The sequence below is a fragment of the Pavona decussata genome, unplaced genomic scaffold (assembly GCF_977016875.1).
Source record: "Pavona decussata unplaced genomic scaffold, jaPavDecu1.1 SCAFFOLD_9, whole genome shotgun sequence".
Taxonomy (NCBI): domain Eukaryota; kingdom Metazoa; phylum Cnidaria; class Anthozoa; order Scleractinia; family Agariciidae; genus Pavona; species Pavona decussata.
Window position 1 is genome coordinate 1,408,942 of NW_028145432.1, and position 27,452 is coordinate 1,436,393.

Here is a 27,452-nt window from a genome sequence, read left to right on the forward strand (position 1 = left end):
CCTGCGATATTTGTCATGCGCGGGGTTACCAAATAACGCGTATCCACGCGTGTGACACGCGATTTTTGATTTCTTTTCACCATGCAATCGGTGTTTCGTTCAGGGTTGTTTGAAGGAAAAGTAGCGATTGTTACTGGCGGTGGAACGGGTATTGGCAAGGCAATAGCTAGAGAATTACTTTATCTGGGCAGTAAAGTTGTCATCTCATCGAGAAAGGCAGAGAGATTGCAGAAAGCAGCGGACGAACTTTCACAGTATGTACAGCCCTCGAGCAGCGCGGAGGTGAAAGTTGTGCCTTGTAATATCAGAGACGAACAACAGGTAACAATTAATAGATACTTTAACATTAAAAGTAAAATTTAAGCTTAATCCAGCGTCTCAGTAAGCTTTTAAGTAAAAGTAAGGTGGAAGAAAACTTAAAATCAGTTCAGCCATTTTCAGTAGCTAGAGTAGAACGTACTGTGCGTGTAAATCGCCCCCCCCCCCCCCCACCCCTCACCCCACCCCCGGTAGTTAGAGTGAGCAATAATTGCTATTGATGGTATAGTACTTAAATATTAATGGAGAGACTGGAGAGATGGTAAACTATTAAAATGAATAAATGATACAGGACTTCAAAAGACTGGGTAGGGTCTGGACTGAGGGACAACAGGGACAGTCTCCACTTGCCATTAGAGTACTTTTTACACTAACTGTATGGTATGGTAACTTTATTTATACATGGTATTTCCTTCAGGTATATTTACATTCAAGTATAGAAAACTAACTACCTAACTAAACTAGAATCTAAAATAAAAACTAAGATAATAAAGATGAAAAGAAAACACCAGCTTTTCTTTGAGACCGTGTGTAAAAATAACATATCGCTAATTTAAATATTTTTTCAAACCAGTTTAATTTTTGGACTTGTAAGCACGGATCTTGAGGGTCATAGTTGACAGTTAAAGCTGTGTGAAAATTAAATGTAATTTAATTATTACAAAGAGCAGACTTAAAGGAAGCTAAAAAAAGGGAGCTGGCAGACGAGTATAACTCTTGGCAGTACAGTCACACACACATACTGCATCTTGGACGGTTGTAACAAAATGACATGTCATACATGTACCTTAAATGTAATTTTTAAAAGCAGACTTCTGTGTCATTCTTCAGGTAACAAGATTGATGGAACAGACGATCTCATCATATGGAAAAATTGACTTCCTAGTAAACAATGGAGGAGGGCAGTTTATGTCACCTGTTTCAAATATGTCATCTAAAGGATGGAAAGCTGTTGTGGATACAAACTTAAATGGAACATTTCTGTGCTGCAAAGAAGGTATAGTCTGCAAGGTAATATACATGTAATAATAAAAAGGGTTCATTTGCTGTGTTTTTTAAGGAGCTACAATAGAACAGTACATGTATGTGTAGCTAACAGTAGGTTTAATTTACTAGGATGAACTTGTGTTGTATAATAATAATTACAATTCATACGTTTTGTAATTTGCTTTATGTCATTTTCTTCAAATTTTTTTTGTTGCTATAAGCTGATGGATGTTTAATCGTGCAAAAAAAAATAACTTGATTAGTTTTTTAGTTTTGGAGGGAGCTGACAGGTCTGAAGTGAGTCACAATTCAACATTGCATGACTCAAAGCTTTTATAAACTTTATTAATCTGATAACGTACATTTATGTACACTTAACTGCATGAATTAATCAGTCAGTCTTGGAATGTGTGTTACTTGGGCTGTTGGGGTTGGATTAAAAGTCCTATATAAATTAATCAAACCGGATGTTCTTGACTCTTAGTACTTTGTGCACATTCTATGTTACCATACTATTATTACTGATTTATAGCATACAGACTGTGGATGGCTGATAATGGTGGATCTATTGTGAATATCATTGTGGACTTGAGTAAGGGTGTTCCTCGGATGGCGTAAGTTGCTTATACATGCATTTCAATATTGAGTTGCCAATTGTGGTATACAAATACCAGTGTCCAGAAAAAATAAACAGGCTACACCTTCAAATTTAAACCTATTGCACATTTTAAAATGAAGTATTTCAAAACTACATGTATTAATAAGCCCCCTCCCCCCAGTGGAGATATTCTGAAAGATATTCAGAGTGCACAATTTATCCAAGAGACAAAAATTAATCATTAGCCAAAGTTGCAAATTCAGATGCGTGGCAGGGCCAGTTAAATCTGTGGGCTGAGATTAGTCAATAAGAAGTTAGAAGTTAGAAGGTCTCAAGTCAAGTAAACGTTTTTTACAAGACTGTTTATTTAGGACTTTCAATTTCAATTTGAAGTGGGAGGCTATTGGAGCTTTGTATCTGTTGTGGTTTGATTTTTTTTCCGGTTTTACATTTTTCAAACCAGTTTAATTTTTATTTTCCTTTGTGCAGCATTCGTTGCCATAATCGGAGACAAAGGGAAATAAATATCAAAAGTTGGTTTTAAAATTTTTTAAACCAGAAACATTTTGAATGACAATTCATCTTAGAGCCATACAAATAAGGGGCTGAACTTCCTTTTACTTAAGAAAGAGCATTTTTGAAATTCACAAAGCCAGAGAATTACTTTATATTTTTGCAAAAAATCTTACGTAACTTAAGTTGTACTGAGAATTTTTCTGTTAGTTGTGATTATAATAGTTGCATTTAATATTGTTTTAGAGCTGTAAAAAGTCAATCAACTTGATATTCTTGATATTCATTTTTGGGAAGACTTGGTTGAAAGGCTTGAGCCTTTAAAGTTAATACCAAGAAATTATCCAAAAAATGTTGCCATACATGTAATTTTGGGTCTGAAGTCAGACTCTTCCAATTTTTCACTTGAACTCGACTTGTCTGTAAACAAGACAGTATCAATAATTATCAACTAGCCATTACCCACCTTTCTGCCCACCTTTTGACCTTACTTCCGAGTCCCTTGTACACTGAGGTGGCTTCCCCAACTGTCCTTACCTAATTTCAATATTAATTTTTCCAGTACTGCCCATTAAATTATTTTTTAGTAAAGATTTCAGCTATATGAAATTGGTTATAGTTTTTGATTCTGGAGTCTCCTTTCTGTTGTAGTTGTTGTTGTTTAATTTGCTTTGCTTTTTTTGTAAGCATCTCTCTATTTATTCATTGTGTACTAATAAGTGTTTTAATTTAGGGTTTTTGTAATAGCTGTCAGCATCTGGTTTTGTAATTAATGTTAGTTTTCCCTTTGTACTATGGTTCTAGCTAAATGTTTGTACAGTTATTATAGTGACTAAAATTATAAAATTAAATAAACTTTAAAAAAAACATGATAATTAAACACTGCATTACAAAAGCCAGTAAATGCAGTGACAGTGAGGCCTGTATCTTATAAAAAGTACTGTCTATTTGGAGACAGTTCACTGGTCTTTTTTAGTTACCACTTGCAAACTTTAAGCAGCAGGATGCCGAGCACTTCTTGAACAAGGAGCCATGGACTACAGGGAGCCATGGACTCATGAACCTTCATTCAAAAAGTGCATTAATCCATTGTCCAGTTGGCATCAGACTGGGCATGTAGTTGGTTTTGAACCTTTGTTGTTGTCTGCTTGGCAGTTTTGTAACACTTGTTGTTCTTCCAATGTAGGCACACTGGTGCAGCTCGAGCAGGGGTGCAAAATTTGACCAAAAGCTTAGCAGTGGAGTGGATAGCAAATGGAATTAGGATCAATTGTGTAGCCCCAGTAAGTTCATTAGAAACAGCTGAATTAAGAAGTGCAACCAAATTACTTTTCAAATGAAGAGGGTTGGGTGCTTCACATGAAATTAACATGCATATGTACAAAAGTGTGTTCTGTTTTTTTGTCAATTTGTTGTTGTTTTGTTTTGTTTTTGTTTTTTGTTTTTTTTTTGTTTTTTCTTTAAGTTCATTCCATAAAGCAAACCTCAATGGTAATTGAAAGAAAGCATTTTTTATGTAGACCTGTATAATCATCTGTAGAATTTTGTCTCAGGCTGTAGATGATTAGTTTGAAAGAAACGGGTAAAACTCAGAGAGAGCTGGAACTGATGTTTTGAGAACTCATCCAATTTTCATTTTAGTCTTACTTTAGGATAAATTATTTTATATTATAAAGATAAAGTATGCAAAAAAGGCAAAACAATTGATTGTATCAGTCCAAAACCAATTTTAGTATTAGTAAACACTAGACAGAAAGAATGACTAGCGCTTTGTACGTGTACATGACACATGTTTTCTGACAATATAATGCATGGGCATAACATTAGTTTTTGTAATTAGTTCTTAAAAAAGGCATCCACCTTTCATTTGGTAGCTCTGTTGTAACTTGTTTTTATTTTATCTTTTTCTTACCAACACATTGTAAGGCTCCTAGTGATAGCTTTATAACTATAATATAGGTATTGAGGTAATGTAATAGGTCTTTTTTATTGCACTGTGTACTTTGTTCAACTTCCTGTTTGATTTGTATAATTATACGTGCTGTGTAACTCTTTCTGTTGTTCTGTTATTCAATGAATGTATTTGAACTAATAATGATAATAATAAGAATGATACCAATTATAATTATAGTAATAATAATACACTGTTGTGTCTTATTTACTTGTTCATGAGGCCAACAGAGAAAATACAACAACACTGTTAAAACTTACAAAACTTTACACTGCACATAGTGTGGTTGCCTGGACCACATTTTCAAAATGCAGAGAGTCAACTACATGTAGAAACGGTTTTGTAAAAAAGCATGTGCTTACACTGTACATAATTTTATTAGTGCCATACAATTATTTCCATAGGGCGTGATTTACTCTGAAACTGCTGCACAAAACTATTCTGAGCAGCCAGACCTGTTTGAAAAACTTCAGACTGTTTTGCCAGCTAAAAGATGCGGAACCACTGAAGAGGTAGACTTGTAACATTACCAGACAATAAGACATTTAAGGTGATTCCACTGAATTGCATTGCGCATCCTTGCTGCGCATAATTTTTCGCGTCATTTAGCGCGCGCACGCACAACATTATGGGATTTCCTTGAGGTTAAGCTCAGCAGGAAAATAAATGATTCTTTTCTTCTAAACGAGCACGGTGACCCCCATTTTTTAATGCATCAATTTAAATGTCATACGGTTGACCACTATTGATCGCGATTTAAAGAAAAGTTTAATACTCTACTTTGAGATATTTTTATTTGAATGCTTTAAAAAGCACATATTTAGGTAGTACTGCTTACGTGCACACGCAGCAAAATCTTTAATTTCTCTCATAATCTTTATTCCAGTTCAATTAAAATAGTTTGTTGTGTAAGATTAAAGTAAATTTTGTTGAACTGCTTCGATGTTTTAATGCAAGAAATTAATTTTTCTAGAAATGATAGTTCCCTTTTCTGATTACTAGTGTTCCTAATATAAACCTCGTGGGTCATCTATTTACTATAATAGCCATCCAAGTTGCACAAAAACGAGCACGATGACCCCCATTTTTTTGTTGCATTTTTGTAATGCTCATAACATAGTCATGAACTGGACCAAGTCTTAGACAATTTTAAATACTCCTTCTTTCTCAGTGGAATCACCTTAACAATGTGTCACTTGATAACCCAGACTTTGTTGAATTCATTTTTCCTTTCCATTCAGAATCAGTTGTATCATTCAATAATATTTATCACAAACGTAACAATCATTTCTCCTTTTTCTATTTTTATAATAAAGATGGTATTATTTTTTACTGAATCGGAAGCTTGCGATTTTGTGTTATATGGAATTGCCTTGGCAGTGCACACACTGTTAAAGAGGGATCCAAGAATCTAAAAGCGTTCTATTTGTATAGTAAATGAATTTAGTGGCAAATAAACTGAACTGAGATTGAGAGAGTTTTTGTGTTTGGTCCATCAGGTGGCAGGCGCAGTGTCCTTCCTGTTGTCTCCTGCTGCAGCTTACATAACAGGGACAACAATTGATGTGGATGGTGCTTCTAGTAAAGTCTCACTATTTTGTCTTGATAAAAGTTTAATTGGGGTACAGACTTCAGGTAACAAGATAGTTTGGATGTTTCCATACATATTTTTCTGTTTGCTAGACAGATATATGACCTTGTAAGATTGTTACTGGAATTAATAACCTTGGTGCGAAAATTAATTGATCATCTATAAAGGAAAAAGCTTGAAGAACAGTTTTATCTTTATGTGATAAAAGCAAATTTCACTGACTTTCTGGATTTATCAGTGATTTTCTTGAGTCTTTTTTATTGCCAATCTACCAGCCTTCTGTTACGAATACTGTCATCTGATTGGGTACGTTATAAATATTTTCAAATAACAATGTGACTAAATAATTGTTTTTATTGAAGTGGAATATATATCAAGATTATACTGAAACGCCTAGAGTATTTCCTCCGATTTCAATGCCTGATGTTTGATGGGGGCTTCACGATCATAAATCCACCGTACGTGAACAATACCTTGCCAACCTAACACAGCTAAAAGGCACACAGAAAGCCATATATAGTTGGGTTTTTTTGTTTTGTTTTGTTTTGTTGTTGTTGTTATGGTTTTTTGGCGAAATTCTCACCTGTACCAGCAACATTGTGTTTGCTAGCGTTGAACTTTTTTATGCGCTTTTATCAGCGTTTTTAAGGTGTTCGTACGCTAAGAATTATGGCTAAATGTAACCAGTCGCCAAATTTTTTGGTATGGTGAATTATCATTCCTGAATAGAAATCGAGAAAGAACTGGATAATCTTTAAAGAAAAAAAAAATATGTCAAATAAGTTGATAAGGTAATCTGGCCACCCGTAAAGAGGTTCGAGAGTTTTCACGTTACCATGCAACGCACCAATAGCATAGCTCCACTGCACGACCCACAATTCCTTGATTCGCTCTTTAGTTCTCGAATCTCTTTACAATGGCTACATTACCTTATCAACTCAGCTGATCAAACCAAATATGTCAAGTATATACATTTTGTAACCCTGTGGTGTGGTGCGATCGCCGACGTCTTACTACTTCAAACAGTTGAATCGGTACAGAAAAATCAAAATCATTAGGTAACTGAAACACTGACGTGAGAAAGGAGTAAGACCCCTCACTGGCAGTTCAAATTTTCAGCTTCAGACTCCGAACAGATCAAACTGTGTTGGCTTACACAAATTTGCCATTTTGAAAGGCCACGAAATGGCGTAGGAATACAGGAAACAACTATTCTGGTTCCCTGTTCTCGTTGGGTTCCCCTGTCTTTTGTGATATATCTAATTTTAAAAGAACTTTCAAGACAAGCTTCTTTTGATACTGATCACATATACTCAGCTTATTCTAATGTTTATCGACTTTTGTCCTTTCAGACGTTCCTCTTCTACCAGAATACACTTGGAAAGAACCAACAGTTCGTAGCAAGTTGTAGGTTTCATTCAAACGAAACAAGTCGTGATCCGTATTGTAAGCTTGGCCTGAGCAAGTGTTTTACCGCGGAAATCGACTCCTACAGATTTACAATATGGAATCAAATTTGTCACCGCTTCATTGTAAAAGCATTCCACTGCATTTCTGTCATTTCTCAAGGCTGTTTTATGTGAACTACATTCATACTCGACTGAAAATCCTTTCTCGTGCGCTTTATAGTCTTTATTCTTACGATTCCGGTATCCCTTCAATAACATTGCCTTGTTGTAGTAAGACACAAAAAGAGGCACGCAAGTTAATCAAAGTGAAGGGTGCACGTTCGTGCCCAATAAAATATTTTATACATATTAAATTGGATACGAAAGGAACATTCCGCATTCTCTACAACAACAACTGCCGTACGGCTTTGTATTTCAAACAGTAATGATGGTCCAGGTCCTTGTTGCTGACCAGTAAAGAAAGAGGTTAGGGCCTCCGTTTTCAGATGGTGATTTTGAATATCGAGAAGACCCTGAGACGACGTTAGACTGGTTTGACACGTGATATAATTTGAAAAGTCGTAGTGGCACTCCAATGCACTCCGGTGGAAAGATCTGCACGAAGAAAACTGTAAACGCATCGTAAAATATATGTTGAAGGACAAAGAAAAATGACCATGGCCTGCACATCTTGTGTGGCACCTTTTGTGTTGTTTACCTTGTACTCAGTTGTATTCAATATTCAAACATTGAAAATAAAAGAACAAAGTTTGTGAATTCCTCATGTCCTTCCATCTTTAGTCCTTCCTTTCTTTATTCGCCAGTCCCTACTTCTTCCTCTGCCATTTTGTGTACGTGAATACATACATGCATACATAGACTTTATTTTATCTTAAATTTACAGCGTGGCCTATTTGCTAAAATCTTCGAGAGAAAAAAAATACTCTACAGCCGTAAATAACTTCATGCAAATCGACTGCCGGTCACATTTTAAAATTTAGCTGCCGTAGTTGCGGCTTTAAGTCAGTCAGAGAGAGAGAGTAGTGTTCTAATGTTGCCTGGGAGGGACTTCCATAACTTAGTAGTACAGTATTTACGAGTGTATGTCATAAGAGGTTGTCAACGGCTTAGGAAGGCTTAAAATCTTAAAGAATAACTAACAGAATGTAGAGGAAACTTGTTTCAAGTAGACCGAGTATTCCTATTAAAATGAAGACATTTAAAAAAAATAGTCAACATTTTGTGAAATAAGTTGTTGTACAGTACGTTGACCCAGCTACCTCCAACAGGTGGGCGTATCGTAATTCTGTCTCCAGTTGAGCTGACTGAATTTCAAGAACTGCAGAAATGCCACACACTTGAACACTAATCAAAATCAAAGAGAATAAAATCCCGAAAGAGCCTTAACATAGTACTACTAGAAATAAGTTTCCGAAATCTGATTATTATTTTAAATTGACTATTAATCTTCTTGCAAACTGGGCAAACGAATGCAATTGGAAGTCAGAATCTAAACACCCGGGCGCGAAGCATGTGGGACTGGAACTTAAGCTGGAATTTGCGCCAGATACTGGCGAATAGCCGTAAAACGTAATCCTAGTTGTCATTCCCCGTTGAGGTTCAGTAGTTAATTTCGAGTTACCAGGCCGATTTGGCCCAATTTGACAAAGGAAATGAGAAGGCGGACGAAAATCGGCCCTTTTTATAAAGACCTTCTTTTCCTGCATATTCCTAAACCACGCAAAAATACCTTTGAATTATACATGCGCAGAACATATGCTCAGTAGCAAAAGGAGACACCGTCCTTAAATGACAATAAGCAGAAGGAAGATACTATACAGACATGATTAAAGAAGAACACAGTGCATTCAATTTATAGCGGAGCTGCGCGCGCCGGAGGCGCGGGCGCGGACCCCCATTGATAAGAGATTTTGGTAAAAGCGAAAAATTTTGGTTATGACGTCACTGTCCGACCGTTCGTCGTACGTCCGCTCCTCTATGTAAGCTGTGAAATGCCACACTCAACCTGTGCGGCAACCCGCGTTTTTTGGGCGGGAAGTGGGATGGCTTACTTCTTTTAGAAAACAAACGAGAATTTTGAAGAACGCTAATTTCTTGTATTCGTTGAATATGTTGTCAAACTACATATGTCGAAAAAGCAGGCGACTAATAAGCAAATTTGAACCCCGAGAGGGACGAACAAACAGGCGAAATGTCAGTTAAAAACAAGCATGTGGTGAGCTGGGTGAGTAAGTAACTCGCAAGTCGCATAGAAATTAAATGCATTTTTGCAGGCAACTGTCGGTAATTTTCCATATTTAACATACTTCAAATTATGCACAAATACTTAAATCGTTGCCATACGACAAATATTCGTGGATAAATTAATTTTGAACATTCACAGAGCTATTCACAGAGTTATGTTTTGTGTTGGACTTGTGTAATTCATTCGCAGGGCACATTTGTAAACATGCAGTAAACGTTTAAATATTTCGGACCACAACCAAACATTATTTTTCCTGTATCCTCCGTTTGTTAACGTTTACTTAGAGACTAGAATTATATCTGTAGGAGATATATTCACAGAGTTATGAATTGTTTTGAACATTTTGTGTTGGGCTTCTCTAATTCATTCGCCATTCACAGCGCATAAGTTTAAATTTGTAAACACGCTCTAATTTTAAATTAAAGCGTTCACTGAAATATTTCGGGCCACAACCAAACATTATTTTTCCTGTATTCTCCTTTTGTTAACGTTTACTTAGAGACTAGAATTATTTCTGTAAGAGAAATATTCACAGAGTTATGAATTGTTTTGAACATTTTGTGCTGGACTTGTGTAATTCGTTCGCAATTCACAGCGCATAAGTTTTGTAAACACGCTTTAATTTTAAGCGCTCACTGAAATATTTCGGGCCACAACCAAACATTATTTTTCCTGTATTCTTTTCTTAAATTTTAGTTAGAGACTAGAATTATTTCTTTAGGAGAAATGTTCGCAGAGTCATTAATTGTTTTGAACATTTTGTGCTCGTCATTCGCAGTGCATATTTGTAAACAGGACTACGCCCTAATTTTAAAGTAAACGTCCAAATATTTCGAACCATAACCAAACATTATTTTTCCTTTATTTCTTTTCTTTTAACGTTTATTATGAGACTATAAATATTTCTGTACGAGGAATATTTACAAAGTAATAAATTTTGAAACAAATATTTTATTTTTATCCGAGCGGCCAAATTGCACGAGTGGAAACATTACGTGGTAGCCAATATTTCTTTACACAAATGCATTAATAGTCTCCACAGGAGAAATATTTGAGAGAGAGCGTAATTTTTTCATCCACAAGTGTTTTATGCTCTCGAACGTCATCGGAATTCAGCAATGTGATCTCGCACGATCAACAAGAACAGCTTATGGTTCAAAACATTTTCCGCTGACGCGTAAAAAGTTTGCTTTATATGCATTTAATATATATATAACTCAAGACAGGATGAAGAATTTGTAACGTTATTACGTTCATACAATAAGCAGAGTAGCATGTAGATAAATGCTGCTAAAAGCTCCGCTTTTAGGCTTGGTTAAATATATATATTCAGTTAGTTCTTTTAACTATAAAGGCTGGTTTCCATATGATCGCGGATCGCAGATCGCAGATCGCAATAAGGTCTGCGATCATATGGAAACTACTTCTGTGATCGTCTGCGATGCAGAAGATAGAACCATGTTCTATCTAAAGGCTGGTTTCCATATGATCGCAGACGATCGCAGACCTTATTGCGATCTGCGATCCGCGATCATATGGAAACCAGCTTTAAACGCAAGCTAATATTTTTATGGGGACCAGTTTCAACATTACACGGAGCGTAATAGAACGAGAGCATCCAGATCTGTAGTTTTTCTATAACATCGCTTTTCACTAAACTGACAAACCAAGGCCGACCGGGCCTCAGTTTGTATGGCAGTTCAAAAGCAGAAGGAACATACCACACAGATATGACTAAAATAAGAAAGAATATACATCTGTTGGTTTTAATTACAACATACACGCATTTAAGTACATTTATCTGTTAGTCCTTTTCCTTTCATATGAACAGTACATCTAGCACGTATCAGTGTGACAACAACGAAGAAGTCGAAAATCAAACACCAATCGGCCGTACAGAGAGAGTGAAAAAATTTTGTAAAATTCGCAAAGCACTGTAAAGAAAAATCGTTAAATTTGTAAATTTTGCAATTTTCTCAGATTTTGTAAAATCCTTAGCACCGCTCTGGTGGAGTCAGATAATTTGCATTACAAAGGGGGGGATAAATTAGTAAATTTGCAACTCTCGCAAAGCCGCAACGAAAAATCGTAAAATTTGTGAACGCGACAACGAAAATTACAAAGTATAATTTACAATTTCTTGCTAAGGTCTTACAAATTTAACGAAAATCACTAAATCTCGCAAGGCCGTCTGATCACGTGCAGAAAATCACGTGCCTCATGATCAGCATGTGATCAAGTACCCGGCACGTAATCAGCAAATGATCTCCACTCAGCTTTGCGATGAATTTCGTCCGTGTGGCTGATCCTTCCAGGCTGAAATTAATAAGAAAGAAGAAAATCTTTTGATTTTGCGGGACTATCTCCAAGCAGTAGATGACAACAATCTGTATGATTAGTTTTTTGAATGGAGTGATACTCTGCCGGCATTCAAACGTGTTTCTTACGTCATTTGCCAAGACTGGCCAATCAGTGACTAGTATCTTTTCACATAACTATAAAGTGAACAGTCAGGACCTAGTTTGGTTGACTTTCAAGTTAAGGTCAAAAAAAATGGCTGATTACCACTACGAGAAATTCTTCTCATCTGAAAAATCTCCTGCCTCGAGAACTGAGGAATTCTTAGCGGAAAATTCCCCTACTGATGTTCTACCGGAAGGCAAGTAACATAGTTTGGAACTTACTTTCATTCCTGCCAACAAATAATTGTTAAACACTTTGACATAACGTCTATAAACTTGGATCTTATTGCAAACGGTGTTGCCATTTCAGGAGAGGCAAAACGGACAAATGTTGATCAGTTAGTTCCATTTTCAAATTCTGGATATATTTATAAATTAATTAATAACCAATCGATAGTTATTTGCAGCAAAATATTATTGTTAATGAAATGTTGGGACAAGAAGACACCCACTACATTGATATAGTTCATAACGAGGAATGATTGCATAACGTGTTGAAGCAAATATCGAAATAGGGCTGTTTCCTTTCGAAAAACTATAATCATAGGAATCAAGGCTCTTTATATTTCACACGGGATAAATGGACTTGTGCGAATTTTCAGGGAAGGAATCAGAGATTTGAGAAATTTTGTTGTTTTTGATATTTTTTTGAATTGCCGACAATCAACACGGGAATCGTTAAATAGCAAATGTACATACGATCAAACGTTTGTCTGAGTAAACACGATTTTTTAAATTGTAATTTACAATCGTAATGTAATTCTCCAACACTGTTTCTTTTCAACTGAATATAATGATGTCTAGCCTTGCTATTCGGTTCAAACTTGGCCATATGAACGAGACCACCATAAAATCTAGCACTTATAAACTGCTCCAGAAACAACATATCAAATATAGCAGTTTTTCGGCCATTCCCGGATTGGTCAGGATAACATTTCTAAAACAGAAGAAAAACGAAGAAAGGGGCCAATTTTTCCAAATGAAACGGCGATTTATTTTGTTGTGTTAGTTGGCTCTACTGTCACTCGCTGGAACAGCATGGGAATTCAAAACATAAAACAACCAAAAAAAGCCGCCGATTCTCAAGCAAACTACGACTAGCAAGATGAGAAATCTAGTTCTAGTTTCCACCGTACATGGGATGTTGGACCCTGATGAGGCTACTTGGGTAATTCAGCTTGACACTGAAGTTTTTAATAAAAATTGGCATGGTTGAGGTTCAGGTTGAGATCAGGACTTTTTTCTAACGGCGAAGCAAACAAATCGATATTCTCGGGAAGCGTGCGACCATGCACCTAGAGAAGCAAAAGACTTTGAGAAAGTCTACCTAAGATTCCAACGTTAGAATTATTAAAACCAATTAGCACGGCTGGTTTAAATGGAGTCCAGTAAATTAAATTAATATTAAATTAAATCAAATTAAATTAAATTAAAATTGAATTAACATTAATAGTAATGACATGATTTACATTGAAATAGCACACAATAATATGTACAAAATTACCAACTTGACATTTAAAGAAGTTCGCTAGAGCTCTTTTGAATTTAGAAGGGTTACGTTTTATCATCTTTCCGCCCAGTGAATTCGAAAAGACCCTTTAAACTGGTCCTAATCCTATACTATATGCAAAGTAGACGTATGCTGAAAATCATTTGGTAAGTAATCAGGCACCAGTCTGCTAATACACTTGAACACAAGGATGTATCGCAGAAGTCTCGACGACGCTAACCGAGTGACACTCAATCATGCAAACAGTGCGCATGTGCGATGCTTTCTGTTTTTTTTTTCCAGGACGTGTACAACTGTCACAGCCTCGGGACCTTAATTCCTCTCCTTCATCACGACCAACTCATAATGGCAAGCACAGAATCTCCCGAACCAGATTTTCCACCTACCAAAAAGTGGCACTTGAGAGCTCTTTTCTGTCCTCTCTGTACCTTACTGGTGAGGAGCGAGATGCTTTGGCCTTCAAACTTGGTTTATCTCCTGTCACTGTCCAGGTAAGCTAAGGAGAAACTAAGAGGATCTTAGCCGGATACTCCGCTGAAATGCACCAAAAATGCAAAATCACCTGTAAAACGAGGAGGAATTGGGGCTTCTCGCCATTCACGGCTTCGCCACTTTATTTTATAACTAAAAGGAAGAAAGAGGCGGCTGGCAGCGCAGTGAATCATGCATCGTTCCTAGGAGTGAGGTATTGTTCTCTCCAGTGAAATGTCATTCGCTTAACACAGGCTTGCAATAATAGAATTGTAATTGCTAGAAAAGTCTTCGTTCTGCTTTATACATCTAGTCTGTTTAATGGCACTGCAGTGCTCAGACCTCAGATTTTATGTATGCTGTGTTTCATAGCTGCCGTACTGCAAATAAGTAGAGAAAATTGGAAAAAGTGGAGCATGAACTGCCGTTGATATATACGTGTAAGTGACAGTGTACTTTACTGTCTTACTTATGAATATTGTCCGATACAAGAACTTGACGTGTTTGTGCTTGTCTCGTTTTTTCACTAATCAATTTATTTATCCTCAGACCTGGTTCAAGAACAGACGATTCAAATGGCGGAAAGAAAGCAAGAAAGCAGATGGCAGTCATACCGAGCCTACGACGCCAATTTCACCAGTACTTCTGCATCCCAGTATTTGTACCTTGCCTAACCACTTATGCGCAACGCCCGAGTACCAGCAGCTACAGGAAGGCTTATACGTGTGTGGTGCAGCCAACACCGCACTACACATGCGCAAAAGCTTAAATACACGCTGGTGGAATGGGAACGGAAGTTCGTGAAACGGAATCAAACATAACCCAAATCAAAGCTCTAACCCAATCCTAACCTAACCTAACCCTCACCCTAACCCTAATCCTAACCCTCATAGCCTTAGCCCTAATCCGGCCTAATCCTTATCCTTGCTTTCTCACGACCCTACCCTTTTGTCTATATTTATGGTACATATTGTGACCATATTTAGTCTGCCTTCACTATAATCCTGGCTTTCGGATCAGGCATAATAGCATTTTATATTTCTCATTTATCCTTTAATAGTAGAAGACTAGAAGACAAACTCAACCCCGCTTTCCCCCCCCCCTCCCCCCACCCCTCCTCCTCACCCCTAGATTATCGCTTTTTTCTTTGAATCACAAACTGTCATTAGCGGGGGTATTTACAGTTTAATTCGCAAAAATATTATGCCTAATATAAATATATTTATTAGTGTTAGTGGATGTGTAGCTTAAATTGCAAACAATGATGATGAAGCAAAATTGCTCAGTGAGTGCTCGAGGTGGATACTATAAATGTCTTGTAATGAATCTATTTTAGCTTCACAAGAGAGCTTGAGCTTCATTAAATGTTTTTTTGTGTGCGTGTAGTTTTAAAGTAGAATTTTTGGTAGACATTGTTTTCGTAGGAAATCTAATTGTAACCGAAAAAGTCGATAGCCAACAGTTTGAATGTGATGCAAAATGTATTCTTTGCACAGGTGCCATCTTCTATATTGTAAATAAGTGTTTTGAAGAATAAAAGATGCGTAAAAGAGAATTAATGTTTATATATGTGAACTGAGGATTAAACACTCATGAATAAAAGATCCTTGCGTACACAGGGATTTTAACAATTTCACATACACAAAGAAAGAATGAAGAACGCCAACTGAGTCCTTAAGGGGTTCAGTTTACATTGGAGCTCGTTGTTAACGGATCATTAAAAAAGCGGAAATCTCCATATTGTACATATTTGGAACTAACCTCTCACCACTCACTTTCAGTCATCAGCTTTCATCTCAATATATATCCCTCACCGAAATGTCTTCAGCGTTGGTTCTCATTTCCCTTGTATCAAGGGGGAAGGGAAGTGGCAGGGAAATTCGAAGGGGGAGATGGTGGGGCAAAAAGAGTGGGAATAGTGATAACACTGGAAGCTCCTTTTTTCCTGTACCAAAAGGCCTTGTGCTACGTGCGCGACCCACTGTTTTGAGCATTTTACTTCTGAAAAAGAGGCCATCTGACAAACCTTCAAATTCTTAACCAGTGAAGTATTGTTACCCTTTAATATCATTTGTTTGTTTGTTGTTTCCAGGTGTATTGTTTGTCTGTTTCTTTGTCAGTTTCCGGCTTGCCTGTATGTTCCTTCCTTTAGTTTTCCGTGGTTGGCTGTTTGTTATATCACTAATTAACACTTAATGATGCATTAAGCGGCCTTTAATAACACGGTTAATTAGAAAATGACATATTGGCTGTCAATGAATTCTTTGATTTAAAAGCGACCTTTCATGATTGGTTGTTCGTAATTTCGTACTTCCTTTCAACTGACCCGGCTTTTTGTTTCAGCGACCTCGAATTATTGGCTGTTTCAATAAGCAAATGAAGTTGTGCTGTCGATTGATTCGTTGATGTACGAGCGACCGTAGTTTATTGACTGTTTGTAATACCATTAATTACCGTACACTGAAGCGTTCAAAATTCAAAGTTCTTACACGATTGGCTGTTTGATAATTAGCAAAGCTCATATAGCCTGACAGTTAATTATTTTATGTGCAAGCGTTCTTGTGGCATTAATTGATGCTGGTGGTTTGTTAATCAGTACTGATTAGCAAATGATGCATTGCCTATCGATTAATTTTTTACGGCCTTCATTCATGATTGGTTGTTAGTTTGTAAGTAAAAATAACACAACAAACAATAAGAAATCAGTAAAAGTTCTAGAACTGACGTCTCGTTAAGCGCGGTATACGCACTGTATACATTTCTAAAACACCTTGATCTCGTTCTGCCGAGAATTTTTTTCGTATTTCACTTGGAAACCAAGCATGTCCAGAAATGCGCTCTAATGAGATGCATGAACTGTATAATAGGTATCACAAGGTACCCCTGACCTAAATTCGTACTAAAACACAAATAACTCTGTCAAACAAGAAGTCATATGGAAATGACATAAAGGTCTGTCTTTCTTGACAAAGGTGAAATCTGGAGGACTAAGTCTAGAGGCATATCTTGCAACACAAATTTGCATGTGTATGGATGCTTACTTGAAGTACCTTCCAAAGTTTTTTTTTTACCATGGTGACGTCATCGGTCACGTGACTAGGACGTTCGAAAATATTCCAGGGTTTTGAAAAACTACATTAAGCCCAATGAAAGGGCGACTGGTATGGCACAGGTTGAAGATATCTTAGTAAAAACATTTAAAAGGGGCATTATTTTTCTATGAAAAAATAAGCAGTCCATCTACCCATACAAGTTGAATGTCTCCTGCTCGGCAACTTATCCAGTTAAAAATAAAAGCAAACCCTACATGAGGTTTGAAAGTACGCTCTTCCTAATGGAATCGACGGTTTCCTCCATTCTGACTCTTTTATGGCCAGAATAGATGTAATTTTTCCATTTGTTGTTTTATTTACAACGCTTCAAACACTCTTTTTCCTCCGATTGCTGTGTTGAATTTAGTTTTGTAGATATAACATTTTAACCAAACGGAGTTTGAGAGCAGTTTGTTGTAAGCGAAAACAACCACAACTACGAAATTTTGATAAGCTATTGTCGCCTGTTTTAATAAACAACACGTAGTTTTATGTCTGTGGTGCATTTTTAGACGAACGTAAACTTGAAATGCGTCGTTTTCTTAGCAAAGGCTTATAATCAGTTTTTTGCTGCAGCATCGTTTTGAATATTCTCGACTAGAAATTTTATTAAATTTCTCTTTTCTGTCTCACAGTTGTTGAAAAGGCATGTTAGCAATTCGCGAATGCTTTCATATATAGAGGATATTACATGGCCTCGCGGAGATACGAAATTTTTCTTCGAGTGTTGAAAAATATTTCACGAGTGAGCGCAGCGAAGGAGTGAAATATTTTTCAACACGAGAAGAGAAATTTCGTATCTCCAAGCGGCCATGTAATATTCTATTTATTATATAAACACCAATGAAATACCAAACCATTTCATTTTCGCTCCACTTAGATGGTTCGAAAGCTATCTAAGCAATAGACAACAATATGTGGAATTTAATGGCGTTAGGTCGGAGTCTTGCGAAATTAAGTGCGGGGTGCCTCAGGGTTCTATACTAGGTCCCCTACTTTTCCTACTCTATATAACTGATCTGTGTAACGTGTCGAAGGTCGTGGACTTTATTCTTTTTGCAGATGATACAAACATATTTTTCTCCCACAAAGATTTTAACTTGCTTCCTGGAATCTTGAGTTCTGAAATGCTTAAATTAACTCAATGGTGTCGAGCAAACAAGCTGTCCATTAACTTTAAAAAATCAAATTTTATGGTTTTTAGACCACCCCAAAGGAGGAAAACACTTGATATATCTATTCAAATTGCAACAATGCAATTGAACGTGTGAAAGAGACAGTATTTTTAGGTGTTATCCTCAATGAGCATTTGTCATGGAAGCCTCACATTCTTAGTGTTTCTAGAAAAATATCAAAATCAATAGGTATTATTTATAAGTCTAGTTTTTGCCTTCCCAAAACCTCCTTACGCTCCTTGTACTATAGTCTAGTTTACCCTTACTTAATTTATTGTGTTTCTGTGTGGGGATCGACATATCAGTCTAATTTAAATCGGATTATTGTTCTGCAAAAGAAGATAATTAGAATAATATCAAAAGTTTCTTTTGATGCTCATACCGGTGTTCTTTTTAAAGAACAGGAGATTTTAAAATTCTCTGACATTTATTTATACCAAATAGGTAAATTTATGTATCTTTTTAAAAGAAGCTTACTTCCAAATTATTTTCGTGATATGTTTACTCTTGCAAGTCAAATACATTCTTATAAAACAAGAAATTCCAACCTTTTCTATATACCTTATTGTCGAACTAATCTTCGAAAATTCTCAATTCGGTTTCAAGGTCCTTCGTTTTTCAACTCGCTAAGTCATGAAATTCAAAACAGTGAAACTATCAGTTTGTTTGGCAGAAGACTTAAAAAATTCCTTCTATCTAAGTTAAATTGACTCTTTGTTGAGCTACACACCTTTTCTTTACCTTTTCTTTTTTTTCTTCCTTTCCTTTTTTTTTTTTTTTTTTTTGTTTTGTTTTGTTTTGTTTTGTTTTTTTTTTCTTCTTTAAAAAAAAAAAAATTAATTGGAAATTTCAATCAGTACCCTTAACTTCTATGGTTTATCCAATAGCTCTAGGAAGCCTATAGTTAATAAGCCCCCGGCTTCTATATAGGCTTCCTAGCCTTTAACACATTTAATATTGTAAATAGTCAAGTATGAATATTGTAATAGTAAGAATATTGTGTGTCGTCTATAATGTATTTATGTTGTATTTTTTTGTTAATGGCAAATAAATTGAATTGAATTGAATTGAATCGCTGCAAAAGGCGCGATTTATTATGTAACCATAGTAACGGTGTCATTTTCAAGTGTGAAGATAACGTGTTATCTTCACGTTAGCCTGAGTATCAGGCTTTTCGGGGGGGGGAGGGGGAAGAGAGGAAGGGGAAAAGGGAAGAAAAGCCTGACACAAAAGCATTGAGACGAGTATTCTTCGCCGTATATAGTAGCCAATCCAAATAACTTCCGGTCATGCAACTGTCATGTCAGCGATGACCGCTGTGAGAGATATGAATTAAAGTTACACAGACAGCTCCCACTGGACAGCTCCATTGCAAAAGTCTCTCCAAACAAAATATTTTCTGTTGAGCACCACTGAGCAGAATTCGCGACTAAATACAGCTTCATTACTGGAGGAAAATACAAATCTCACAGTTCAGGATGGCAAGAAGTGATGACAAAAACGCAGCCGTAACTAATCAAAAGACAAATAGCTGTGATAAGAAACACAAGATCTCAGCTACGAAAACAAATAGGCGGCCGGATAAAGATTATTTCAAATCCTAACTAGAGGGGCTTTACTGTCACCGGACGCACTGAAACAAGCCAAACGTACCAAACCCAAATAAAATGCCTCAACGGGTATATAAAGAACGACGGTTGCTCAACAGGCGATAAACGCAGCACTCGTAACCCAGAAATGACCTTTGATATCAAAATACAAAACATGCGACAGTTGCATTGTTTAGTCTATCATGATAATTTTTTTTTTATGGCGGTGTGACGTAACCTTTTGTGTTTCGTCCAAACCGCTGCAACGTCCAAAATTCGGACGTTCGACACAAACTTCTGAAAGGTTTTGTGTCAGGCCTTCCTTTCCTCTTCTCCCCGGGCTGTTTCGGAAAGAAGAACAAGAGGAAAAGAGAAATTTGGGGTCATTTTATTTGTACGCATTTGATTTAGTTTCGACTCAGTTTTGTACATTAGCAAAACATCTTAACTACAATTGAAGAGAAAAATAAAAATTAATCGCAAAACAGATTGAACATTTTTTCCACTTAAAGATGCTAATTATCTACCGTTGGTTAATGATAAAGGTAGCAATTATTGCTGCCAGTTTGTCAGTTCTGTTCTGAAAGAGAAGGAGATAGGTAGGTGAGTATTTTAATTTAAAAATCACTGATTTTGTTATGTCAACTTAAAATAATCTGGATTAGCTCTGGTGAGTACTTTAAGACCATAAATTTGTAAAAACTAAAATTTTCTTCATTGAGCGAGTGGAATATTTGATCTGTTGTTTTTTGAAGTTTAGAGAACAAATATGTCCTAAAAATTAGGCATTGAACATATGCATCTTGGGTTTGAACCGTTTAATAACTAATGGCAATTTTTTTTTTTCGTGTCGTACATAGCTCAGGGCCAGCTGATGGTCAAGGAATAAAAGAACGAAAAATATTTCGAACGAATGTACTTGCATAAACGATATTCAACTGAATGAAAGGCGAGCAAAGTGTATGTGCGCTAAATCAGTTTCAGTTCTTACAGTATACTATCGCGTTTTGAAAAGGGAATTGAGATTTCAAAAAAGAGTGTGGTACGTCAAAGTTACATTTTTCAGTTTCAAGGGAAAAAAAACAGTCCGTTACTAACTTTCAATCCGGCCTCCTGTTCTTGATGTATTTAAATAGGAGACAGTACTCTGTATTCTCATCAAGGAATCAAGCCTGGTAATTAACACTGGAAAAAACAACAGCTGCTAATTGATTTTACTCAGATTAATTGTTATTCGTACTGAGTTTAACCATTATCGTGCTGTAACGAATGAAACATGGAGTTCTGTCAAACACCTCGTCTGTTTTTCGTTGACTTTAGCTGATTTCATTCACGAATATGCATTTATTCGGATATACATTCACTCTGTGACACCGTAACTGAGACCGAAGGCCAGGTAAAATTTAGAAGGCGTCACCATTATCTCTATTATGCCTATGAAGAAACGAAGAGTCACAAGATTGCCAAATTCTCTTCAATAATAAGCAATTAAGCATACAAAGCAGTAACCGTGACGAAATGTCTCTTGCAACTTTCGTTAACACCGAAAAACTAATCCCTTCTGTTTTCGGAGAGGAATATGTCATACAAAGTAAAAAAATAAGGTACCTAGCATTTTCGGAAAGCCAACAGCAGCTCGTAATTTCGAGATATAAGATTCCATTCCATAAAATCTTCAGTGAATTAAATTTTTAAGCTAAAGACTCCGCGAAACTGATCTAAGATGGTTACAAAATTATCTGGGAATACGTATATACGTTCTCGTTGGGTGTCCTTACTGTAAAGTGACTATTGGTCGTTAACAGACAATCTACCGGCGAAACAACTATGCCAGCATAAGGCAAAATCGAAATTGCCCGGGAAATGTAAAAAAAATGTAAAATTGATCCTAAACAGTTCAAAGCGTATGCTTAGGAGACGCTAAAATGATGAAAACAATGTGGAATGAAATGATGTCAACAGAACAAAGCCCGTCCGTCGTTCGAAAAGATTAATGCAATTGATTCCGTTGATTCATAAGATGCAGAGTTGCTATCTGTTTCGCTATCAAGACTTTCAGGAGAAACACTTGAATTCAATGAATGAAGACAAGCTCTTCGACACGAAGATCAGTCTCAGGAAAGCTACACCATATCAAACTTTCTTGCTGTGGTTTGAATTTTTTCAACAAAGGGCCGATTCATTCGCTTAAAACATTTTTCGCGTCCCTTCCCTCCCTCGTTAGGTTTGTCTATTTCACACTGTAATCTCATCCAACTCGCCAAAGACGATTTCGAATTTCACGGTCGGAAATTTCGTTCCGCGTCCATAACTAAAAAAAAGAAGAACCTCAAACGCTTGAACTAAAGATATAGCATAAAAGGAACGAAATTATGAAAAAAATGTCAAAAATTATGAAGAGTGCACATGGACTGAAGGCGAGCGAAGAGGTGTTGCATGTCTATCACTATAATAGCCTCTATGCATATTAACGAACTAGCAACCTAGGCCCAACTGTTTTGCTGAAGCAATTAGTTTAGCGCAGTATAAAAATTTGGGCCGATCAAATGATAGGAAATGAAAAAGAAGAAAATGCATGTTACCGCATCTGTCAGCCATTGGAGCCAGGTGAAACAATCTGCAGTTTGTGATGAATGAAACATGGGCGCTTATCCTCCTGCACTTAGAATACGAAACCGACTTGTCAGTATCAATAATGGGTATCGTCCGTCTTTGCTTGACAAAAAAGCTTTCCGCATCGCTATCTCTACAAGGCACCAATCCCACCAAAATCGCCGGATAAATTTAATTAATTCTTATGCTGCATGATGTTAGTGATGTTAATCCTAACAGGATGCACTCGATGTAAACGCTAAAAAAAATGCTTTTATGGCGTAAGGATAACAGAGAAGTAGTCATATTGTTTTACCCCACTGAAAACTTAAGGGAGAAAAAAGAAAAACAAATCAAAAAACCCACAACAACAACTTTCCTTCGATAACAATTACTAGTCCTGAAAATTAAGACTTTCGAGGTTAGGAAAACACTGAGTTTCTCTTCATTCCGATGTGGAAGGTCTGTTCATTTTCTATTTAGCTCTTTAAATGAATAAATGAGAACATTCGACCTAAACAGGGAGGTAATATCACTCGACACTTTGCAGGAAAATTAACAGTAAAAATATATCAGAGTTTTACACTCTTCTGTAGATCCAGTGACGAAGCGAAAGATAAAATAACAGCATTTTAATTAGTTGTTGCAATTCATGTTAATATATGCTTCAGTGTGTTCATGTAAGCTCTTAACTTGTAGTTTAACCTTTTGGTAACAGCGCTCGTTTCTGCACCTGAAGAACTTCAATTTTATGTTCCCTAATCTTTACGGTAGTTTTTGGTGGAAAATGAAGTTGTTAATCCCACCTTGCATGATTTGGAGAATACACTCTCTTGATTAACATCTTTTTGGTTGAGACATTTTGGCTCGTTTTTGACGTACTTTTCCTCAACCTTATTAAATTAGCTTTTAAGGAAATGTTTCTTGACTTTGTTGGTTAAGAAAGAAGCTTTAATTTTAAAGATAACAGAACAGGACGCCGACTCTTGTTTACAACTAACCAAACTTTAGCATTGTTTTCTTTAGTTTTACAAACTTAGCGTTGTTTTAAAATTATACCGGCAAAATGTACCCTGCTATTTTATTCTATGCACAACAGTGCTCATTTTCTACTCGTATTATTGACGAAAACGTTTTACAAAGAAATTCGCACCGTACTCCTAATTTTATTATAATTACTTTAAAGCCTCGCCCACAATGTTTGTCTTTAATTTAAGCAAGAAAAACGCATAAAAAGCGGTAGCAAAAGTAGAGTTTGGGGAAGAAGAGAAGAGAATTCCGTAGTGAAAACCAAGAAAGTAAACCTGTAAAAAAAAAAAAAAAGAAAAGTTGTAAGAGGCGAGAAGAAAAGAAGCTATAAAGAAGCAGTCTGTAAGTGAATATGCCAGTTGTTGAAACTATTCCTGACTGCCAATCTTTATGATATTTAGTGTTGTTAAAGTGCTACTACGATCAAAACTTCATGTCACGTATGAAACAAAAATGTGTTCTTTACACCTTATCCGATGTGGCTATATCTTGGTCACTGAAATGAAGTTTGGAACCGTTGTTCCACCGGTACCTCTCAGCCAGTGACTCTGCGCTACAAGAACACAAGAACCTCAAATTTTCGAACTAAAAATAGAGCCGTAAAAGGGTCGAAATTGCAAAAAAAAAAAAATTCAAACAGTATCGACATCGGTGTTGCGACAGAGAAGTTCGTGCCTCTAGGAACACACATCAGTAAGTCTGACCGAACATTGAAAATATACTGCAAGTCTCGGGCAATTCTGCTATGGCCATAAAAGAGCATATACAATCTTGAAACAGTTAATGTTAATTTTGTCGTTGTCAAATGTGGCTATACTCCGCTTACTGGTTCACGCGCTTCAAGGCAAATGAAAATAGCCACAATAGCATTACCATAGCAGAAACGTTTGGTAACGCAACCTCTGATCTCATCTTCGGCTCAGGTCAGTCAGCCGAGGCTGTACGAAGGCAATCTACACATTGAAGTTGAGAAGTCGGTAACTCCAGTGAACAATCCCCCAGTCACCAAGTCCGTCGGCTATCATGGAGAAGTTAAAGTTAGAAATGGGCCACCTAGAGAAAAAACACATGATCTGCAAATTGCATGAACCAACTGATTGTGTTTCGAGCCTGACGGAGTTGAAAAACCAAATCAAAAGTTAAGTCAGTACTGATCCAGCCAATCTCAACTAAGCGCATAACAGATCGTAATACTTTATGTTCCATCAGTTATCGAACAAAATCCTCCTAGAATTGACCAACGTCAGGGTTTAGTAACGCTGACCTCAAAAGATGGCCTGGAAAAATATTCGAGCTTACTTCAGATTTTTAGACACAATGTGGGAAGATATTGTTGAAAGATAATGCCGTTTGGAACTGTGTTTGGATATCGCCAGGACCAGAATACTTCCAACAGAACCTGTTCAGAATCTTTCACTGGCAAGGACTCAACCACGAGAATAGAGAAGAAATGAGAAGGTGTCTGGAGAGATCACATAGTCCGAAGCCCCACTCATTTGTCACGTACAGGGAAGGGTTAAAGCCTGATCGACTAAAGATTGGAGCCATTTGCAGCATGTCCAGACTCGTAGATGTACAAGGCATTTAAAGCTTTGTCACCTCAATGAATTTGCTCTCTAAGTTTCTATAGGATCTCCCACACGTTTGTAAGGAAAGCGCCAGTAGCTTTCAAGTAAATTGTCACTCGCGACATATTTTATCAATGTACTCAAAACTTGGAACCATGCTTCAGTAATAAGGCTTATACTTGCAGTTATTAAAGATACGATTTTTTTTTTCACTTTTTGTGAATAGTTAGCATTTTGTATTTATGGTACTTTTCATCTGATTGTGGTCGAGAGTTTTAACGGCGGTCACTCTCTAGTTAATCGACTGGAAATCAATTTACTCACTCGCTCACTCACTCACTTGCTTACATACTTACTTTACTCATTCACCCACTCACTACTCACTACGTTTTTGTCCACAGGCATTTTGGCTAAGATGAAACAGGTGATTGTTGTCGTTGTCCTTGTTCTTTGCCTCTCAACTGCTTTCGTTGAGTCCAAGTAAGAAAAACCTTCATTTCTCAACTAAAAATATAGTCAGGGGACTCTTAAAATAGGCTATCTTTACCAAAATCAAACGCCAATGACATGTGATTATCATATAGTTCAGACTTCTGGCTTGAACTTTCTGTGTTCAGTTAACGTCATTCGTACGCGCCATATACCGATGGACAGTTAATGCTGGGTGTATTTCAAAACTGTTACCAAAACAGAGAAGTCAAAATAACAAAATCTTTTTGTAGGGGAATAATAAATCTCTTATTCGATGGTTTTACATATAATACTCGCGGACATTTTGCTCATTGCTCGTATTTTTCCTCGCCCCTTCGGGGCTCGGAAAAATACTACGCAACTCGCAAAATATCCGCGCGTATTATATGTAAAACCATCGAATAAGATATATATACTACGCAATGAAGATGAACAATACAACGCTCATGAAGAGGTCATGTTACAATGAACTTAACTGAAAAAGTATTACCAATGGAAGAGGGCGTTACTGTCAGCATAGATGTCAACCAATCAATCTGAGAAATATATGTCTCAGCTCAATAATGTTTTTGTTTTAAGAGCAATCTTCTTTATTTTGTGTTTTCTGACAGTCATGAAAAGAAAAAACCAGAGGAAAACAATGGAGATACGGTAATATCAGTGAATTGTACCTAAACGAAGGAAAACTTACTGTTAACAGAGAATAATGTACAGATAAGTACCAAATTTTGCTGTGAATTACTACAGGCCGATGAAAACGAAGGAATATAATCAATTTAGGCAACAAACATATTCGTTTCCTTCCAAATTTCGAATGAACTCCCATTGGAGTAGAACCTTGTAGTACTGGTCTTGTGACAATTTAAATCTTTTTAAACGTTAACTTAAGACTCATCTTTTTACGAATTATTTTAAACAGATATGAATTCTTTTCATCTTTGTAAAGCCCTTAGAACAGGACTGGATAAGCACTATATAAGTATTTATTATTATTATTATTATTATTATTATTATTATTATTATTATTATTATTATTATTATTATTATTATTATTATTATTATTATTACTGGTCGCGTGTACAGTAGGTCGGACCAAATAAAATAGATTGAGACCCAAGCATTGGTGTTGGCAACTTGTGGGTAGTTTATATAACAATGTGTTTTTATTGTGTTTTTGCTTTTCTCATAGGTAAAGAGAGGTTATGGTAACGAGTGTGGTCGACATGTTGCGAGAGGTTGTCCTCCAATGCTAGTATGGTAAGTTAGCATCCTTGTTCTTTGGGTATTGACTTTTGTTGATGGCTTGCGCTATCATTCGTTTTTCGAGACAGATTTTCCACCGTCGGTGCTAAGATATTGAAGTATAGTACTAAACTGTTAGTCTTGTTTTTTTGTTTTGTTTTTGTTTTTTTTTACAGTGACTACGGCTATTGTGTGCGCTGGAGAAAGTAGCATTGTTCAACATACTGGAAGACGAAGCATTCAAAGCTACGGTTTATTAGATTAAGAAGTGATTAGTCTGTCAATGAATAAAAATTAGCTCAAATGGAATCCTTGGAAATTTCCTCTTTAATTGTCTCTGAAACTACTAGTAACAAAGACAGCAGGTTCCCATTTGTATCAGAGGCAAGACTTACCACAACTGTTATGTAGATTCCCACTAATTATCCAGTGTATGAAATTAATGATAAAATCTCAGTGGCGGATTGACGAGAAATCCCCCTCGCCCACCGCTCCCTTTTGTTCGTTACACCAAAACTATTTCTTTTCACGAAGAGAAGCAATCAAGTGTTCCTGAGCAAGTCTCAAAGCAATTTTTTGCTTCAGTTTTTGGGCGCTAACCATTTTGAATTTGTTTTCGTATCCTTTTGTTGAGAAACC

General features: G+C 36.5%; 2 protein-coding genes and 1 long non-coding RNA gene across 4 annotated transcripts in view; all 3 read left to right on the plus strand.

The window, feature by feature from the left end:
• The window catches only part of LOC146488443 (retinal homeobox protein Rax-like), a 205,067-nt gene extending 189,474 nt beyond the window's left edge, over positions 1-15,593 (plus strand). Inside the window, exons 1-3 of one of the 2 annotated variants that reach the window (XM_085117939.1) lie at positions 9,362-9,591; positions 13,867-14,075; positions 14,605-15,593. In XM_085117939.1, the coding sequence (XP_084974065.1) occupies positions 9,559-9,591; positions 13,867-14,075; positions 14,605-14,824 (462 nt within the window). In that variant the 5' untranslated portion in view covers positions 9,362-9,558 and the 3' untranslated portion in view covers positions 14,825-15,593. Of the gene's footprint in view, positions 1-9,361; positions 9,592-13,706; positions 14,076-14,604 lie in introns of those variants that run through there. The other variant, XM_085117933.1, reaches the window with a different exon arrangement.
• Positions 40-8,123, plus strand: LOC146488466 (peroxisomal trans-2-enoyl-CoA reductase-like). The gene is made up of 7 exons (XM_085117882.1): positions 40-321; positions 1,150-1,315; positions 1,838-1,919; positions 3,603-3,699; positions 4,772-4,879; positions 5,867-6,002; positions 7,311-8,123. Exons 1-7 carry the CDS (start codon positions 82-84, stop codon positions 7,367-7,369), a joined length of 888 nt encoding a protein of 295 aa, XP_084974008.1. The 5' UTR covers positions 40-81; the 3' UTR covers positions 7,370-8,123.
• An 8,143-nt stretch (positions 15,594-23,736) lies between the features above and the next one.
• LOC146488467 (uncharacterized) lies at positions 23,737-27,122 on the plus strand. Its single transcript, XR_014866013.1, has 5 exons — positions 23,737-23,874; positions 25,502-25,580; positions 26,183-26,222; positions 26,761-26,828; positions 26,990-27,122. It is a non-coding gene; the product is annotated as an uncharacterized LOC146488467 (long non-coding RNA).
• Positions 27,123-27,452: the final 330 nt, after the last annotated feature.